The sequence below is a fragment of the Tympanuchus pallidicinctus genome, unplaced genomic scaffold, assembly GCF_026119805.1.
Source record: "Tympanuchus pallidicinctus isolate F22 unplaced genomic scaffold, pur_lepc_1.0 scaffold11, whole genome shotgun sequence".
NCBI lineage: Eukaryota > Metazoa > Chordata > Aves > Galliformes > Phasianidae > Tympanuchus > Tympanuchus pallidicinctus.
Window position 1 is genome coordinate 19,332,128 of NW_026294627.1, and position 20,587 is coordinate 19,352,714.

Genomic DNA, 20,587 nt, shown 5'->3' on the forward strand with positions numbered 1-20,587 from the left:
TCTCTAAAACGTGTTCTTACAATTTTTTAAACCTTTCATGGTTAAGAATTCATCATTTTTCATTTGCTCAAGTAATTCAGCTCTTTGGGAAGTATACCATGCTTTTGTTGTAAATGAAGTGGTACCAAGCTTCTTTCCTTTCTTGTCCCTGTCTATTACTGTATTAGAATAAGAGCTTGCATTCTCAGGATTGGAAGAAAACAAGTAAATAGCTGCCACTAAAGGAATGAAAGAGGCCATAAAAAGACTGATTGTGAAATTAGTTTCTTCTGTGGTGTTTCTAAAGCCAGGTGGACATGCTAGTATAAATATACATAAACTAGGATGTATCTAATTCACTGTTAGATTTGAAAAAGGAACTTATATTTTGAATTAGAGTACACACTGAAGATTAGAGAAAAATTCCTTTTGTAGAAATTTGAAATTCATGTTATCATCTCTGCCGCATTAATGTTTATTTAAAATTAACAAATCGTAACTATTTCTGTTTCTATTCACTTAGTTCACCACAGGAGATTTCTTTTCCCTCAGCAGAGCTTGAGACATCACCTTTTCATCTTATTCAGCCAGTGGGCAGGACCTTTCAGTATTATGTTCACACCCCTGGACCGTTACAGCGATAGAAATCATCAGATTACTAGATACCAATACTGTGCATTAAAGGTATTTAAATTTTACTGTCAAAATCCATAATTTCAATTTTCCAATCAAAATACAAGTAATTGTGGGATTTATTTCCTTCTATATAGCAGCATTTTGAATTGTCATACTTGATGCTTACTTTTATATTAGTAAATACATATACAGAGGAATCATTGAATTTAACAGTAATGCAATGTTCTCTTTGTGGACACTTTCAAGACTAATTATTTTGAAAAAAAGAATGCATTTTAAAATTTTATTTAACTTAATTGTTCATCAGCAGGTTATCAGATTCACTGGGAGGATTAGACTCTGAAATTAAATATGCTGTCAGTTCAGTATCACACGTGCATGTCTAAAATGTCAATAGCAATCTATCAACATCAACTGTGTGACCATTTTCACCACACAGTTCCTTCAAAAGAAAAATGGCATCCTTATTAGCCTGAAGCTGGGCCAAAATAATTCTCAGAGATTTATTAATGTCATTTTTTTTTTTTTTCCCATAACTAATGTCACTTCCTTTTTTTAGGCCATGTCAGCTGTGCTCTGCTGTGGACCAGTATTTGACAATGTTGGTCTTTCCCCTGATGGATATCTATACAAGTGGCTTGATAACATTCTTGCTTGTCAAGATTTACGTGTAAGTACTAACCAAATGTTAGTGATTCAGACTGATGAATAATTTTAATCTCTGTACTACACAAGTAAAGGGTCCATTACTGTAAGAACTGTGATTGTATAAATTCTATTTTGATCAGTAGATGGTAGCTTCATGCAGTGTTCTAATACAAATGTGCAGTTAATATAAAATTATTCTAACAGAAAATGTTATTTCTTAGCACATAACGTATATATGCTAAGTTAATATATGCTATTAAGTAAGCAATAACTTAAAAAATTGTGGCTCATGGCTGCTTGCAGCAAAAACTTACATTTTTCATCTGTTGATAAAGATTAAAAATGGCATGAGCTCAAAAATATTTGTATTTCTATTTGCGCTTCCACCCACCCTCTTCAAGTTTCTGCAGAGTGAGAGTGTAAAACCCCTTTCTGCTCAGTGACATAGATGTTGGTAAAACATACCTGAGTGAAAGTAAGTAGGCAGATCTTTCAAAGAAATCAAGAGGATAAATGATTCAAGTGAGGAAATAAAGGTATATATATATTTTTTTAAGAACATGCAGTAAATTATTTTTGCCATTTTCTCATCTGTTTCTGTGAAGATGAGTTTCTCTGTTTACCTTGTAACTATCCAGTGATTTTTCAATTTTCATAGCTGGTTAGCTCTTTGAATAAGACTCGAAATCAAAGGAGTAGATTGGTGACTTTCATTAAGTGGAGAATTCTGATCTTTCCCTTTGTGATATCTCAGCCCCTGTTGTCCCTAAAGGCCTTGTACCAAAACAGATAATGCATAGTAGTGTAAAAAAAAAAAAAAAGAGGCAGCAAAGCCTTTAAGCTAGATGTTGTAGAAATGGTAATTGATTCGGAAAAAAAATGGAACAGATTAGAAACATTAAGGCAAATTGGAAGTAGATAGAAATAACTACTGAGAGAATCTTTCCTAAATTGGATAAAACAATTTAGAAATATTGTTGGAGATGGAGCGATAAGTATTCATAGACATGATACGTATAATTGGAATTTTTGTGGATGTGGGAGTAGAATACCCAGCAGAAAAGATATACTCTTCCTCATTGCATGTTTTCATTATCATCAATAAATATTGCATCACTATGTCTAATTGTACACAACTAGAGGAAAAACACCTTTTTTTTTTTTTTTTTTTTGGTTGTTTTTTCTTGGTTGGTTGTTTTACTTTTCCTCTTGAAATGCAAAATTTGGACATGATAGGTGAAATCTGTTTCCACTAAGCTAGTCGCTTAGTCGCAGGACTACAGTAACTACATTGCACTGATTGTACAGGCAGTTCAGATTTGCATGAGGAGGATCCCACCCAATCTGTTAATATTAAATATTACTGGCCATCTTTACAAGTAGTTAACTGCACTTATTGTCAGAATACGAATAGTCATTAGGTTATTAGTTCTTCTACTACTTTCCTCTGCCTAAGGAGTGGAAAGGCATGGGCCAAGACTCTGCCACAAGATATTTGCAGCTGTGGTGATATCTTGATTAAGATGGTACAGTATCCATAGGGAGAGTTCATATCACTCATAGCTCATTTGGTTTAGTTGGATTAAGCAAACAAGTTGTAATATTCACAGATTTACAAAAGATAACTTTTTCTTTGCCTACCTTGCATCTGTGTTAGTCAAAAAAATAATAAACATGGAAGTGTGCAATTTTTTAAACTCAAGTAGGAAATAAACAATAAATCAGTTAACCAATACGCATGGAAGTTGACCAAGAACATGTATCAAATGTGTCCTAGCTATTGCAAAGATTTTGCTTTTTTGACATGAAAACTGAGCCACATTTCAACTGCGCCATCCCCAATATAAATTTATGATAAATTTTCTCATTTCTTTTTGTTTGAGTACTACAGTTTCCTTTTGTTCTGCTTATGTTGCTCTAAAAATTCTAGTAACATTTTTATTTCACCAGTTATGTTTTGATGTGCGTTTATATTCTCAGGTTCACCAGCTTGGATGTGAAGTCGTAGTCCTGTTGTTGGAATTGAATCCTGATCAAATTAATCTCTTCAACTGGGCTATAGATAGGTGTTATACTGGATCCTACCAGCTTGCCTCTGGATGTTTCAAAGCAATTGCAACTGTGTGTGGAAGCAGGTATTCATTAATTTCTAATTATATATACACAATACGTTACAGCAGATCTATAAAATCAGGTTTGCTGTTTCTAAAGCAAAATGTCTGGTCATATGCTGTGTATTTCCACTCTTTGCTAGGATAAGCAGATTTAATTGATCTCCAGAATGAAAAATAACAGATAACAGATGGTAAATCTGTTTCACGTTGGTTGCTCTTCTGGTTTGTTTTGTGTGAAGGACAAAGAAGGTGGATATAGGTTTGAGTGAAGGGATAAAAGAGAAATATGCATGGGCAAATGGACAAAATGACCAAATACATCTTGAAGAGTGAGGAAACTGGCTGCAGTATTCCTGCCAAAATGCCTAAGGTCATGTGTAGCCAACTGGCATCTTCTCCTAGACATCCGCTGAAAAAGTCATTGCTGTGAAATTTGGTGCTTATGGAAGAAAGGGTCTCGTTATGAGTTTTGGCATAGTGTGCCGTGCGGGCTTTGCTGATGCGCTCATTTCACACTTGTAACAGTGCAGGCAGGAGCCCTTCCAGAATGCCGCTGATCAGACTTCACTGAATTGGAGGTTCAGCTGGTGTTATAAAGAATTGTTAGTCACACAGAATGGCTTGGGTTGGAAGGGACCTCAAGGATCATGAATCTCCAACCCCCCCAACACAGGCCACAGTTTCCATTGTCACCAAGACAGTCACCAGTCCACATTTAATGCTAGACCAGGCTGCCCAGAGCCCCATCCAGTCTGGCCTTGAACACCTCCGGGGACGGGGCATCCACAACCTCTCTGGGCAGCCTGTTCCAGCACCTCACCACTCTCATAGTGAAGAACTTCCCCTGACATCCAACCTAAATCTTCCCTCCCTCAACTTAAAACCATTTCCCCTTGTCCTGCTGTTATCTAACCTTGTTAAAGAGTTGATTCCCCTCCTGTTTGTAGGCTCCCTTTAGGTACTGAAATGCTGCAATGAGGTCACCCCGCAGCCTTCTTTTCTCCAGGCTGAACAAGCCCAGCTCCCTCAGCCTGTCTTCGTAAGAGAGATGCTCCAGCACTCTGATCATCATCCCTATACATTGTAATGTCTCAAGCAGCTCTTGTTTTATTGTTTTATTTACATGATTCTGGAAACAAGCTGATGTGCCTGTTAGAAGTTGCTGCTGTATACGCTTTTGAAATCTGTGCCAGTTTTTGGTATTTTCATCAGAAAGATACATAATATCAACAACATTGTAATTTGCAATATGGACCTGGTTTCAAAAGATTTTGCATGGAACTTTCATTTACTTTATTTTAAAAAAACCCTGAGTATTATTAGCTTGAAATTAGTTACCTTGTTCTTTTTCTAACCTACTTGAATTTGATTTGGTTACCTGTTACTTTTCTGTGGTCTGATATCACTGCTGCTAATACAAAACAAGCACAGGCTGCAAGTTGCAAATAGAAAACAGCACTTTGTCTCCTGATTTTGTGATTTTCTTAAAGCTTTTCAAGACCTCTATAAGAAGTAAAAAACTAATTTGACAAGATGTATGATCAGCTGATTTCAACAGAGAAATGTGTGAGGTATAGGAAATCAAAACAAGACACGTATTTTAGAATTCGTTTTATGTTGTTCTTGCAGGAACAACCAAAATGTATTTTGCATTATACTGAGATTTCAAAAATATGAATTGAATTTGTATTTGCAATTTCTAAGATGCTTTTTTTTGTGTAACAAATGAATAAATTACTTCTTCAGCCAGGCTTCTCTCTTCAGATTGTGCTACCACTGCCACTCTGTCCTAAAAACTAATCATTCCCATGTCTACATAAAAATTGAGGTGATCTGCATAATCTTTGAAAGGAAAGTCTGATTATGAAGTTGAGGATTTTTATTAATACTTGAACCCTGGTCTGTTTTTCCTCTGACATCCATTTTGTCTGCTTAGACACAACACTGTTGAAACTGCTTGTAAAATGAGCATTATCTCATTTTTTGTGTCTATTTTTCTACAAAGGACAAAATGCTCAGTGGCTTTCAGTTTATGGCGCTCACATATATTGCTTCTATTGTAATAATATACATAGCATTTCTGGAAGTCACCCCGTGGTGAACAATTATGAAGGTATATTCTCTTAATATATTTACCATTACAATAAATGTTGACTTAGTGGACTTTCTGAAGCAGTTTTTGTTTTTACTCTTTGAACACAGTTTTGATAGAATTCCTAATACGTTTGAATGTACGTATTGGTGATGGTGTCTTTTCTTCAAAGAGATTATTTTAATCGCAGCTTGTTTTACATCTCCTCTCAAAACAGTTTGTATTATAATTTAAGGTGAATTGACAGCTGTAGAAATAGGTATTGCATTTTTCTCTGTGGGTAACTCAGTGCATTCCTAAGTATTAGTCTAAGGTAATTATGACTAATCCCTTCTTTCTTTCAGTTCACCAGATGGCCCTTTGATCAAACAGCATGTGTTCATAAGAACTCCCTTTCCCATATTCTGGTGATAGAACAGAGGAAAGGAAGATGACATTCTCATTAAGCCATATTACACACTAAATCAGAGTGAATATAATCTGCATTCCTCACCAACATTCATGAAAATCTGCTGTTTATTCTTCTAGGAACTATCCTTTTGATATTGTGACGCTTTTAAACTTGGTGCTGTTCAAGGCTTCTGACACCAACAGAGAGATTTACGAAATTTCCATGCAACTTATGCAGGCATGTATCAGCTGCTTTTCTACAAAACAACCAACTGTGTGTGTCCTACTGCCTATTTTTTAAATGTGTGTATGAGCTTCTTAAAAAGTACTGTTTATTTGCTTTCTAGCTTTGTTTTGAAAATAAAAAAGTTCATTTTATCTTGGCTTTAGATATTCATGGGAATATTTATATAAAAATTAATGGGAGAAAGATAGGATCTTTCAAATTTGGAGCATGTGGGTCATTCTTGTGTCACCACACCTTGAAGTTCTGACATTTTCTGAGTCAATACATTCAATTTTCTCATTATGTTTTTTTTTTCTCTTTCATAGATTCTTGAATCAAAACTTTTTGTTTATTCAAAAAAGGTAGCTGAGCAAAGGCCAGGCAGTATTTTGTATGGTACACATGGTCCATTACCACCTCTCTATAGTGTCTCACTTGCTCTTCTTTCACATGAACTAGCAAGGATGTATCCTGAACTTACCCTTCCGCTTTTTTCAGGTAACTGTATCTATTTTACTGAATATCTTCCTTACATTTTTGTAAAAATAGTAGACTTCTGAGTTATTTCCACCTGTGAATGGCAATTCTGTTTATAGATTTAGCTTGCCCTGGTTTTTGATCTGTTTCAGGTGAAATCAAATTTAGCAATAAAACATATATTTCCTAGAGGCAATTATATAAGGTACAGAATATTTGAACACCTCAGTTGGGAGCTCTTGTTCCACTTGTGTCACCTTAGGATAGCTTTGAGATTACAAGAGACAAAGATAAGTTAAAATGACATTGGAAAACTCTACAGTAATGGGTTCTTCTGTTAAGCACAGTGACTTTTGGCTTAGATTTGTTTATGTAGATGATAGTTGTGAAGATAAAATTGTGCACTCCATATGCACATTCAACATGAAGATTGTTTGCCTGTGTCCAAGTAACATTTACCAAATATTCAAATCATTCTGAAAGAGGGATCTCCACCTTTGCCACATCTGCAAGTCTTTGTTATCATTTTATTTTTATCAGAAAAACATTGTGTCAGGGTTATTGAGAAAAATGTTGAAGAATCAGATCTGCATGGGGACCATTTAGAATACGCTCACTCTGAGACCATGCTGGGAACAACTACATTTTGAGACCAGTCTGTTTGAATCCATCTGATGTGTCACTCTCATTTTTAAATACCAGAATGCAGTGTCTGTACATTACAGAGTACACAGCAGAGCCCCTTTCTGTACATCTAGATTCTAGTTTATGTCTTGAAGATTTTTTTTAAAAAAGACAGAAAATCTTATCACAGATTTCCCAAATCTCTTTCCCTTGCAGTGCCAGTTCTGTAAACTATGTATGACACATTATACAGCACTCAGGGTGGCAACCACCTGTGAGTGATACAGGCCTCAGCACAGGAAATAAGACTCTAGCAAGATGTTTTTGTAAACTCAATATAATGAGTATCCTGTAATTTAAACCATAGCTTAGACAAATGGATTCTAATGGGACACTGTAATTTTGAAGAACACAGCTGTATGTTTTTCTGTAATTCCCCCAAAACTCTTGAAATTCTAGAATAGCAGCCAATACCCAAATTATCCTTTTTCCTCTTTGCAGACATATTTCACTTAATATATGATGTGGCATGATAGCATTGTAACAGGTAGTAACTTTCTGTATCCAAACTATGATAGCCCAAATGTGTTAGAACTACATTAGTTATTCTAGACAAAAGACTTGAACAATTTCTTGCTATTATTTTCTCTTCTTGAAGTGCATGCTTTTGTATGCTTCTGGTTTGCAAGATTAAAACCATCAGGTGATGTAATACACATCAGGAATCTGATTTGAGCAGTATATGTAAGGTTTGTTTCATAAGCTAACGTGTCATACTTTTCAACTTGAATTATTTTAGAGGTAAGCCAGCGATTTCCAACAACACATCCAAATGGAAGACAGATTATGCTTACTTACCTGCTGCCATGGCTTCATAATATTGAACTTGTAGACAACAGACTGCTTCTCCCTGGTTCAAGCCCTACCACTCCAGAAGATGAACTAAAGGACAAGGATGGGGAAGTTTCAGTCACAAGTGGACTTAAAGGCAATGGCTGGGGCTCTCCTGAGGCTACCTCGTTGGTTCTTAATAATCTCATGTATATGACAGCAAAGGTAAAATAAATAAATATATAAACAAGACCATAAAGCAATTTCCAAAATATTCGAACCTTAATTTTGTATGCAAAACATGCCTCCTTGCCTCTGATAGCAAAAATTTTGCACTGCAACTATCTGTACTAGTCTGACACACATTTCTTGATAATGAGATGAGAACGCACGCATCCGTGCGCGCACTGCAGTTGGCTCAGGATTTCTTCTTTGCCCCGTGTTGAGGCCCTGTAACTAAACCAGTGTGTGCCTCAAGTAATATAAGGGCTGTGCCACCAAAACAGTTTTTGGTATTTGCTTTGTATCTGAGGACATGATATTCAGTCATTAATGATCTGCTAGTACAGAGTCTCCAGGTTATTGTTAGAGGAATTCTATGGAGTGAAAACAGGAATTCTATGGGATCTGTTGTTGGATGTGTTGAGGTCTCACCTTTGCCACCCACCAACAGTTCATCAAGTAAGTTGCTTCCAAAAACATAGTTTTGTTCCAAAGTGAATAAGTGTGCTTTCGTCAGACAAAGATGCTGTTTTTCAAAATGGATATAGAATGTATTTCTTTTAAACAGAATGTATGTTCCCACCTCTGCCATGTGGTTATTGAAAACACCATTTTATCATTTGTTCCAGTGTTTTACTGTTGATATTGCATGAGAAAATGCTCAAAAAATGGCATGCCTATAGTTTGGAGGTCTGCATATTTATATCCTATATACATTTCAAGAACTGTGTTCCTATGATCCTTTGCAGTATGGAGATGAAATTCCTGGACCAGAGATGGAAAATGTCTGGAATGCTTTGGCCAACAATGAAAAATGGAGTAACAACCTTAGAATAACACTGCAGTTTCTCATCAGTTTGTGTGGCGTTAGTAGCGATACCATCCTTTTACCTTATGTAAGTTCTTGCACTTTATTTACTATTGGTTACATGGGTTGTAATGAGAACAGCTGTCCCTTGCAGAAAATGGATTTCTGTTTTAGGATTAAGCAGCACCTATTATTTCCTAGCACACTGTGCAGATTAAATTGAGTAAAGAAATGAGCCAAGAAACTGATACTGAAAAAAGGGAATGAACAGTGAGAATCTCAGTCCTTACCAGTGGAGCATGCCTTATTTCAAGCAATGTGCTGCTCATCTGTGTAAGGGACAAGTAACAAGGACAGATCATAAACTACCAACATTGATTAAAAAAAATTTTGATTTTTTTTTTCATGTCAGAATTGTGTAAAAACATGCAATTTGCATATATGTTTAAAATTGTATTAATGAGGCTGAATGACTTGTCAAAAGTTAAATAACTTGCATGAAAAATTAGGGGAAGTAAAAATAGTAAACAATTAAAATTTTTCTCTGATGGCATTTAGCTTACGCTACTTTTGGATACATTTTGAAAGTAATTTAAGCAATGGAAAAACACTTTTAAGAAAGTGTTACTTTCTCTTCTTTCGCAGAATAAATCTTACTGTGGGAAGCATCAAGGGCAACAGCATACCTAACCTTTAAAAGCAATTTAACATATCAACTTTTGCATGGCTCTTGTGAGCTATATAATTGCTGCTGCAATGTATGAGTCAAACTGTGCAGGATATTGTTATTACTTAAGTTAAAATAAAATCACGGTTGTCTGAGAAAAGCAGGATAGCCCCATTCCCACGTGCCTCATTGCTCAGCTGCTGGGAGAAAGAGAATCTAAATTTAGTACATTTTCCAGGACGGTGTCACTATGCTGTTTTATTAGTCTCTTTGCGATAATATCCGTGAAATAAATTGGAAATGAATATTAAAGTGATCAAACTTACCCAAAAAAGCCTTGTTTACAGTTGCTGAGATAATGTTTTTCTTCAAGTGTTTATGCTGACTGCTAAGCGTAATAGAACAAGGAAATATGGAAGAACATTAAAAAAAATTGAGACATTGCTTATGCATCATAAAGATCCTGTTGGTTTCCATTCATTTGGAGGGCCTACTGATCCACATTATCTGTTCAGTAGAAGTGTGAAGTATGTGCAAAATCAGTGATACTCATCTAATCAAGACGAAAGGTTGAAAGCGGTGTAGCTGTAAGAATAAGCTCAGTGTTTGTATGAGCAGAAGATAAAGGAGTTGATTCCAAATACCTTGAGGGTATCAAAGATCTTTCCATGAGTTATGAACTTTCAGCACGTCCTTTTTCCAAAAGTATTTCCATCCCACAGCTTTAAGCAGTTTACCTCAACTCCTCTTACTACTCATAGCGTCCATCCTTCTTTCTTCAAAGTCCTTCTAAGCCCTCTTCTCAGATTTTGCAAAATCTGAAAATGTTTTCAAGTTCCACAGGAACATAAAGCCTGACTGTGCTTACAAATTACCCTTTAATTTTGACTTTGTCTGGAGTAGGAAAATACACCAAGCTTATCGCATGCATCTGCTCAGTGTTTTGATAATGCCCTGGAGTTTACAGATAAGAAGTTGTACTTGACTCTGTTAACTATTCAAGACAGTTGATGCCATAAACATGTATCTCCAATTAGCATGTAAATAGCAGATACAGTTTTGCAAATAAAGATAATTCAAACATTTTATCAGCACTGCTTCAGCTCATCTGGGCTCAAAAGATCTTACAGTTGCAGGATTGCCAGTTTACCCCATTCCCTTTGGAGCCCTCTCCATCTCAAGGCAGTCACCAGCTGCTTCATGACTTCAGCCATTTGTTCTGCTTGTGTGTGCTTAAGCCAAAAGCATTCCTTGATTCCTTTTTTTTAATTACTATTATTTTTTCAAGCAGCTGAATTCATTGTTTCATCTTTTATACTTGCACCTTCTTTAAGCATTTTTTTCCCAGTGCTCTGATGTAAATTGCTCACCTGTTCTTTCTTTTACATCTACTGAAAAACTTCTTAGAAAATTTGAAATTCAGGAAACCCTTCCACAGAGACCTTTACTGTCGAGTACGTGACCCCTTCTGGCGAGAAAGTAGTTGAATGTACACCATGAGCCCAAGTAGAAACAAGACTCTGAAAGGAAATTGAGTTGTATCTGGGAAGTCATTGGGAGCATATAGCATGGAAGGGTAGAACAGACTATGAATGTCCATTTTCTCTATGTTAAAAAAATAAAAGGAAAATATGGAGAGTGAAAGAGAAGCAGCAGGAAGTTCTAAATAAGAAATTAGTTATAAGAACAGCAGTACTTGTTGAGATCAAAAGCCAATTCAGTCCAATGTATTAGCATCGTTACAAGTATTTGTTTAGGGACATCTTTAAAAAGAAGAAGGCAAGCAGAGAAGAATGCTTCTGCATATAGTTTCTCAGCTGCTGCACTTTATAAAAGAAAATGGTTTTGAGCCAGAGAAAGTCTTCGTTTTTAGTAGTCATCAACATTTTCAGCCTAGTTTTATGTCAGTCTCTGGGCAGTCAACATTACTGCTGTGCATACTGTAAAGTTTGAGGCCTTGCTAAGTAACACGAAAGATGTTTTTACCTGTATTTCTGTAAATTATGCTCTCAGATTTTTCAAATCAGGTGGCATGAAGTCTACATACACAGTTGCTCTGCCGTTTTCCCCTATCCTATTACTTTAGTTGCAGATACAAGTAGCTCCTGAGAGCCTGACCTACTCTTCGTGGCTACACCTACCTGTCTTTAACATCAACCATTATCTGGAAATAATACAGACATGAACTTTTGGGTGGATGTGGCTTTATATATGAGATCTTTGCTCTGTGTAAGGTAGTTAGACTCATCTCCATCAGCAATTGTATACAATTAAACTGTAAATCCAGGAGTACGAGTCAGAGTCAGTGCTGATATCCTTAAATGGTGGATACAGGGTTAGTTGGTTTTGTGTGTTTGTATTACAAATAATTTATCTAAACAGATGATTTGTGGATGGTAACCAAACCTCTCAGGTGATTAGAACACAGATTTGTTCAGCTGGCAAAGTGGTCTTGAAATCAAAGCAAGCAGTTGTATTTCTCTATGAACAAGAAGAATGCAGTTGTGTGATTGTGTGTCTGATCAACAGTAACATTTGCATTCTGGATATTTTCAGTTCTGCAATGTATGATATGTTTATTTCTTTAGAAATTCTCTTCGGACAGATTTTAATAACTGAAATTTTCTTCCCTAGATAAAAAAGGTTGCAATATATCTATGTCGCAATAATACGATTCAGACAATGGAGGAGCTTCTTTTTGAGCTGCAGCAAACTGACCCAGTGAACCCAATAGTCCAGCACTGTGATAATCCTCCATTTTACCGTTTTGCTGCCAGTAACAAAGCCTCAGCTGCAGCTTCTGGTATGATCTAAGTATACTTTTTGGTTGTGTTTTCTACTCTTTCCAGTCTCCAAGTCTTTGAAAAAAAGTTTCCTGGTTACTTTTGTACCCATTCAGATGTGTATTTATATAAAGTGCAAGTTTCAGGGCTTTGTTGCACATCTCAATTACAGTTCCTTTAAATTCCTAATGTTGCATAAGTTTTGTGAACATACAGTTAATATACTTTATATATTTGGTATAGTTCAGAATTCATGAGGCAGTTCTATTGCTGTCACTAGTTTCTCGGAACAGGAAGGCATCACTAGTGCTGTCATTGGTGATGAAGTCATCACAGAACTAACAGCTGAAAACCGAGAAATTCAACCAAGTGGCAATTCCATTTTCAAAGGCCTGGGGCTATTTCAGTTGGCCATAGTCAAAGCTACATAAGAGACACTCAGCCCAAATTCAACCTTGCCAATGTTTTGCGAGGTTCTTGGTAAATGAATTAGGTCAGGTAAGAATGAGCATAGTCTAAGGAGTTGAAGAGCATCACTGTGTTGATCTGCCTCCCGAAGCGTGTAAACTACAGCTCATTCAGCCATGCAAGCAGATCATGTTTTGTAGAGGTGGCAGTATTCATTCTTTTGTGCAAGTTGTATTTCAGTTGTATTAGCAGCACCATCTCTTTGGCTGTGACTACTGAAGAAGTTAAAGTTATATACTTTTATTTGTGCATACTGCCTGCAGCAAATAACAGGATTCTTGTTGACATCTCATATACAGGAACCACCTCAAGCAGTAACACTGTTATAGCTGGCCAAGATAGTTTTCCAGATGTAGAAGAGAACAGAATTGTGAAAGAGACTGATGAAAGGTTTGTGACTTCTTTTTCTCCAAAATGCATGTGTTTTCCTGGTCTAAGGGTTAGATGTTGAGCAAAGTTCAGCTTGTTTTCTGAAAATTCATGATGTTTAGAAGGATCCTAAGTGGCAGTGTCCTAGTAAAACTGTTTTTAAATGAGAACATGTATAAAAAAGCTGTTTACATGGTTCTCGCTCCTGACTGTTGTTTAATAAATACGTGGCAATTGAACATCTGTTAAACCTACACTGAAGGAATTGTGCTATTTGGATCATGTTTTCCTTGGAATTATCTACGAAGGAGAGAGAAATTCAATGAATCTGTATGAAATTATGTATGTTGAAGTATTTATTAAAAATCAGGTTAGATGATGCCTTTTTATTTCACAGACAAGTAAAATTTAGTTTGGAGATTTATGTCCATGATTGCTCCTTTTTTCTGGATGAAGTGTTTTGCAGAGGAAAATGATGTAACATATTTTGCTTAGAAACCATATGCTCAGTCTTTTATTACATATAGCAAATGCTATGAAGTGATGGAGTAAATGCAAAGCTTGAAGCCCACCTGATACTCAAGCACAGACGTGTATTTTTTCTCTTACTGAAACCCACTTATATTTGTAAGAGAACTTCTAATAGCATTTATTAGTAAGTGGATTAGTATTACATTAGCCTGTTGCTCCTGATAGTGACTAGTATAATTTCAACATTCCAGTCCACCTTTCAAAGGCTGAGGCTTAATGGTACAGAAACAGTTACATGAGGGAACATTTCTGTCCTTCAGACTGTGTACTGTATGTGTGCATGTTTGTGTGTGTAGAGTTAGATTTAGATTACTTTTTAGTTGAATTGAAGATAAGTTGAATAAATTTCATTTCCTGGCTTACTTCAAATCTAACTATGTTTTCAGCATTGCTTACATGAGTAATATAAAGGAAGGTTTTTGATAGTTAAATCTGCCAGAGACTGCATGATAAAGCTCAGATAGTCATGTGAAATAATTTCTTAGAATTCCTTGCTGGCATTTACATTATTAAAGATGGTAGTAATGGTAAATGCATCTGTACTTCTCAACTAAACTTAGAACTCAGTCTTAGGATGTCCAAGGCATATTAAATAATGTTTACAGAAAGTAACAGATTTTAAACCAACAATTCTCATTAATGGTGGTACTTTGAAATAACACAAAACTAATAACATGTCTATTTTTATGCAGAAGCAATATAATGTTAAATGAAAGGCTGAAAGGCCTTTGAAGTATCTCTCAGTGATCCAGAATTTTCTGTGTGTACAAGTTCAGCATTCAGTTATAGCATAGATTAACAGGATAATATTGCATTAACTTTAGTTCTAATGTTTAACTTTTTGATAGATAGTATAATATTATCTCAGTGCCTGTCATCTGACGTAGCGAATTGTGTTTGTAATATCACTGTGTGTTAGAGAGTTTCAGAGAGTGTGTTTGTTTAAAAAATCTGCCCTGCTCTCAAGCTGTTTCTATGGCCTATTCTTCACTTGTTTCGTATCAGTTTCTCTCTACATATTTCTCTATTTTTTTTTTTTTTTTTCATTTTTATTGTGCCCTAATGAGACTGTCTGCTTTGGAAATTTTATAATATATGAATGGATAACTAAATGGCCTTCAGTATGCATGCACATTATCAGTAAGAAATTGTACTGAATGTTGTAGAGAGAACCTAAAGGCTTCTTTTGTTTGATAAAATTCTTGTAACACAGTTAATTTCCTACCCTTGCATAAATCATCGTGTTTTACATCATCACTGGTGTGAGCCTCCAGCATGGCTCCTCTCACTGCCACTTCAGGTCCTGATAACACTGACAGCATAGGCAAATGAAGGAAGCACCAATAAACAGTTTATGTCATGGCACATTTGAGGACAGTTGTGAACAGTTTGTTCTATCTTTAATATTCCATGACGACTCTGCTTGACACGCTCTTGCAATTGCTGGTTTATCCTACTGAAGGATTATCTGCTGCCATTCTTGGTTCTTTGATAATTGTGTAGGCTCAACATTGGACTATTCAGTCAATTACTGGTTTAGCATTTTGCCAGAATTTTGGCCATGAACGTGGGCTGTGACAAAATACCCACCGTAAACAGCTTACATCCAGGCCAGCTTCAGCACAGTTTCTTACTTCAAGAAAAGCAGCCATGTGCAGCATGAGAATTCCCCTTCTACTAAATTTTACAAGCTCATGACCCAGCAGCGCCTTTTTAGAACTCAGAAAAGTCTTGTAAGAGCCTGTTTTTATGAGCATAACATTGTGTTCAGAGTTTTGTCTACTCCCACATAAAAGCGAATGCATGAGGAAGTGGTTTTTTTGTAAAGTAAGCACATACATAAAGCCCAGATGTTTGATGTCAGTGTGTTTTTAATGAAGATTTTTCTTGTATTTGAAGGTTCAGTAATGTAGTCAGAGCACATACTCGACTAGAATCAAGGTACAGTAATAGCTCCGGAGGATCTTATGATGATGACAAAAGTAAGTTCTGTTACTCAATTTGATTAAAGTTCTGTTGGTTGATGGGAGAGGAAAACATTCTTCTGACTGTGGGAGGCTCTCTGTTTAACTTCTGTGTAAATAGCAATGTATCATCAGCATGAAGAGTGTGTCCCTGTTTTACCTTAATACCTCATTTATTTCCTTTGTTTAACTTCAGTCAAACCTACTTAAAGGCAAGGGAACTTCACTGAAGGCAATAACAGAGAATTCTCCTGTCAGTAACACACTGCACTGCACACAGCAAGGTGAAAAACATCCTAGAGCATTGCAACAAGTACTTTGAATTGCTCCCTTTGCCAGCATTTCCCTTCAATTCAAGTACTGTTGTAGATGAAGAAAGGATTTAGTAATTTCCAAAACAAAGCCTTACCTTTTTTAGCTTTTCTCTGCTGTCTGCAACCAATATCTAACTACAATAGGTAAAACTCTGATAGCTGGGGAATGAAACAGGGCTCCAGAGCGTAGTTGTTCTTCATTGTGTATTTCTGTTGAGTAGACTCTTAGCAGATCCTTGAAGATAACCAAGATATTTCCGTCTACTATTGAATTACGTATTTGCCATTTGGATAACCTATCTGATTTCTGAAGTGAATCATAAAGAAGCCAACCTATAGAGTTCAGTTAAGACCTAACCAGTTGTATAAAGGCAAGACTTTCTTATAAAAATTCATTTCTGTCATAGTTGAGTCAGGTAAAATAATACAGAAGCCATAATGTGTTTCTTTGGTGCTAAGGACACCAGATGGAGATGGTATTTTGACATAAAAAGTAGAAGAGTTTATATATTCTTCCAGACAAATAATTTTTTTGTCAATACTTGTCTGCAAAACATAGAAATAGGCTGACTTTTACTGTATCACTAACAATTCTTCATAATTAGGAAGTACAGTATTTACAAAATACTGCATATGTACATTCTGCAGTATTTAAATACACATAGCAAGTGCTCAACATATTAAACTCATCGGGTTTTACTACAGTTATCTGGTTCTTATAATTGTCTTTGAGTGTCGCAGTTATTAAATTTCTTCAGCAGATGTTAATTGGAGTACCAGCACTAATCTGATCTGCATGAGCAACCTTTCAAAACAGAAAATTTTTATATTATCAGAGCATTCCTCACAAGTATCTGGTTTTGACAAGGGCTTTTGGTAATGAACAGAATTAAAATGCTGAAATTTTCTTTGGGTTTTTTGGAACTTCTCCTCCAACCACTGCTGAAATGATTGTTCCTTCCTGCACCTGCAGACTTTGTAGGAACAGGGGTTCTTTCCACAAATGTATGAATACCTAGATGTAAAATTAAATTCTTTTCGTTCATGTATATAGATCTCTGTATAGAAAATAATTTTTGTATCATTTGTCAAGCTGGAATATAAATAATGCAGCCTCCATTAAAAAAGTGCAACTTGCTCCCTTGGGCAGGCAGCCTGGGCTTCCAGGGACTTGGTTGTCTGGCCTCCCTCTTCTCCAGTCCACTTGAGCATACAGGCATTGCTGAAGATAGAAATAGGAAACAGATTCCTCCAAGACAGGGACTCTTGTTCAGGAAAAGGTCGTGTGTTAAGGTGCAAAATGCTTCTTTATTTTTCTCGGTCCATTACATAAATCCATGAAAAAGTAAGTGAGGAACTCGATCTTAGTGTGGATTTTAGGAAACAGTTTTATGTGAAACACTTAATCTGGTGGTTATGAACAGTAACTGTGCAGTGCTTTTATGTGAAAAGCATTTGGCAAATGTTTTCTGGTTAATCCTCATAAGATGAGTAAGTGCACTTGCTGTACTTTGCTACTTTATCAAGGCACTTTATTCTGCTTTATCTATAAATAATAAATCATCCTCCAGAGGATGAGAGAAACAAGTGGAGGTATAAATCATAAAGAATTGGAAGGTCTCTTGGAAGTCTAGGGCTGAAGAATGGGAATAATAAAGTTGGTGTTACAGTACCAATTGCAGGAGAAGGTACTGTATTGAAGAGCTGCTGAAGAGCTGGAAAGCTGGTGACATTTTATCAAAATCATTTAGTGATGTTTGATAGAAAATCTGGCTCTGGTACTTCTTGAAGCATCAAAACACTGTGTCCTGTGACAAAGCCAACAAGGACGAGGTACATACAGGTAAAACTAAAAGGCTGAGGAGAGTGGTGAGAATTTCAAACCTACCTGAAATTAAGTGTAACAACAACACAACAAAGCAAAAAAATAGCATTCTCACTGCAAATTCATGAGGGACAACGGTTAGGCATTTCTCAGGAGCATGCTTTCCATGGCATCTTATTGCAGACTGCCAGACCTGAGAATTAAAAACTGACTAATGGGAAAGTCAAGAAGAGTGAAAGGGAATAAAATGCAAGATAGATGAGCTCAGCTGTGCACAGCTGAGAAAAGACAGAAAGTGGTGAAAGCAGCTTACTGGACTACCACTGCAATAAGCAGGAAGAAAAAAAAATCCTATTTATTAAAAGTACAGCAGCTACTGAAGTGAAATTAAACACATATTTCAGAAATTCAGTAATTCAACCCTACTGAGAATGATTTTTATATTCCTTGTATCTTTTTCCTAATCTGGGACACTTTATTTCTGCCTTTGTAGCATCACTCAGCAGGGTACTGCTGGTGGGGAGCTGCAGGAATGTGTCACTGGCACAGAGCTCCTTGCAGCAGATGGCTTCCGACATCTTCCTTGGCTGAACTTTCCTCTCATTTTTGAAAAGAAAGTCTGTTGCTTGTTGGTTTGTGATCTGGATCCAAAGCAACTAAGTGACAGTAGGGATTCAGCTGCAGCATGTACAATTCAGTACTGTCTGCCTGGAATGTGCTTAATTTCCAGCAGCGTGAAAGAGGGATTAAAAATGCATCACTTGTTATTGAACACTGGAATTTGCAAACCTAATGTCATCTTATCACATTATTCCAAACAGCTGAGCTGATGCGTTAGCATAAACTCTATTCTATTATTCCTTCAAGATTACTGACGAGGTTTTTCCGAACCCTGTTTTAATACTTTTCCATGCAGATGACCCTGTTTCTCCATATACAAGCTGGCTACTGAATATTGTTGAAACCAAACAACCACATCCCCTGCCTATGCCTTACAATGGAGGATGTTGGGCACCACTTGTAGACTACCTCCCAGAAACTATCACACCCCGAGGTCCCCTTCACAGGTGAGCAGTTTCTCATTCTGACAGTGAGATGCTTCATCTTACTGGTTGGCCACCACTGAACAAACCTGTCCCACCATTCAGAACATTAAAAAAATGAATCTTGAATTTCTCCCGAGTTCCTGCACTTTGATGTTAAAATACATCTTGCAGTTCTTCCTGATTTGTACCAGAAAGTCTATTTACAGTATAGGACATCACTCTAAGAATCAGACTGAAGCAACAAAGCCAAAAGAGAAAAGGGAAATTTGTCTTTCCTGAGCCTGTTTGACTGTTATTCATAGCATTTTTTTCTACTTGATCTATTATTCTAACTGGGCTACGTATATTATGAAATTCCTCTTTTACATCATTTGTATTGACATTAAATGATCTTTTCAGTAATAGATACTTACCTGCTTAATACTGTAACTAAGTTACTTCAACATTAATCATATTGAGAAATATTGCACATTTGGAAGTGTGTAGTACTGAATTTTACAATGTTGAGATTTTATTTCTTCTGAAATAATAGTTGTCACATTGATTTTTTTCCCATCTCCAAGAAGTTTCAAACTGATCCAGTGATTTAATTTCCAGGTGCAATATTGCTGTCATCTTCATGACTGAGATGGTAGTGGACCACAGTGTAAGAGAAGACTGGGCCCTTCACCTCCCTTTGTTACTACATGCTCTCTTTTTAGGTAAGGCCAACAGAACAAAAAAAAAGGAAAAAGATGTGGACTTGTGGGATTTTTTTTTATGATTTCCTAAAAAATTATTTTTAAAAATCGAAAGACAGATAGAAGTTTGAAGATACTCAACTTTCTAAAACATCTGCAGTAAATGTAGAACCCACCTAGGAGAAAAGCACATGAAACTCAGGCTTTGTACATTTTTATTTGTGATGGGCAGCTGGCCAATCTGTGCATGCCTCAGACATGAACTACAGGCACAAGTGCCCCCTCTTCTCTTTGCAAAAGTATTATGTAAGAGAACCAAGATGAATGCATTGCAGAGACAGTGAAGGTAGGACACGGATCATTGCAAAGCAAGCTTCATTAGTTTAACTGCTAATGGAATACTTTATTATGTTTCCTGTTACTTATTTGAGCTTCCTTCACTGCTGTCTATTCCTGACCATAACCCAATTCAGCCAGAGGGTGATACATTCCTTATCCAACCACTTACTGTTAGGAAAACTGCATGGCCTATTTTTTTAGCTCACAGGAGCATTTAGCATTACAAAGCCTACTGCTTTTCACCAATCAACACAGCTAGAGATTTATAAAATAAATCTGGAGACTGTAGTCCACTTTTCATTTCCTCATCATAATTACCACCAAGCTTAGTCACAGGCAACGTGGCAGGGGTCTGCTGTTCAGCAGGTGATAAAGATTTAGCTGGAAGTTCAGAGCACAGTGATAGAATATATGAGATATACTTTGGTGCGCAGCTGAAGAAGGTATTTCATTCTCCTTTTCTGTTACTCTGTTATCAACTGTTCTACTGGCAATTTTTTCAGGAGGTTTTTTTTTTTTTTTTTTGAAAATGTATATTCATCAAATACTCAAAT

At 36.4% G+C, this 20,587-nt stretch overlaps 1 protein-coding gene across 7 annotated transcripts in view; it reads left to right on the forward strand.

The window, feature by feature from the left end:
* The window catches only part of FRY (FRY microtubule binding protein), a 235,808-nt gene that overhangs the window by 163,647 nt on the left and 51,574 nt on the right, over nucleotides 1-20,587 (forward strand). For all 7 annotated transcript variants that reach the window (XM_052671119.1, XM_052671120.1, XM_052671113.1 and 4 more), the window contains 12 exons: nucleotides 503-663; nucleotides 1,175-1,285; nucleotides 3,244-3,398; nucleotides 5,998-6,097; nucleotides 6,412-6,583; nucleotides 7,986-8,242; nucleotides 8,989-9,135; nucleotides 12,349-12,517; nucleotides 13,265-13,355; nucleotides 15,765-15,847; nucleotides 18,885-19,035; nucleotides 19,612-19,715. In XM_052671119.1, coding sequence (XP_052527079.1) covers nucleotides 503-663; nucleotides 1,175-1,285; nucleotides 3,244-3,398; nucleotides 5,998-6,097; nucleotides 6,412-6,583; nucleotides 7,986-8,242; nucleotides 8,989-9,135; nucleotides 12,349-12,517; nucleotides 13,265-13,355; nucleotides 15,765-15,847; nucleotides 18,885-19,035; nucleotides 19,612-19,715 — 1,701 coding nt within the window. The remainder of the gene's footprint in view (nucleotides 1-502; nucleotides 664-1,174; nucleotides 1,286-3,243; nucleotides 3,399-5,997; nucleotides 6,098-6,411; nucleotides 6,584-7,985; nucleotides 8,243-8,988; nucleotides 9,136-12,348; nucleotides 12,518-13,264; nucleotides 13,356-15,764; nucleotides 15,848-18,884; nucleotides 19,036-19,611; nucleotides 19,716-20,587) is intronic.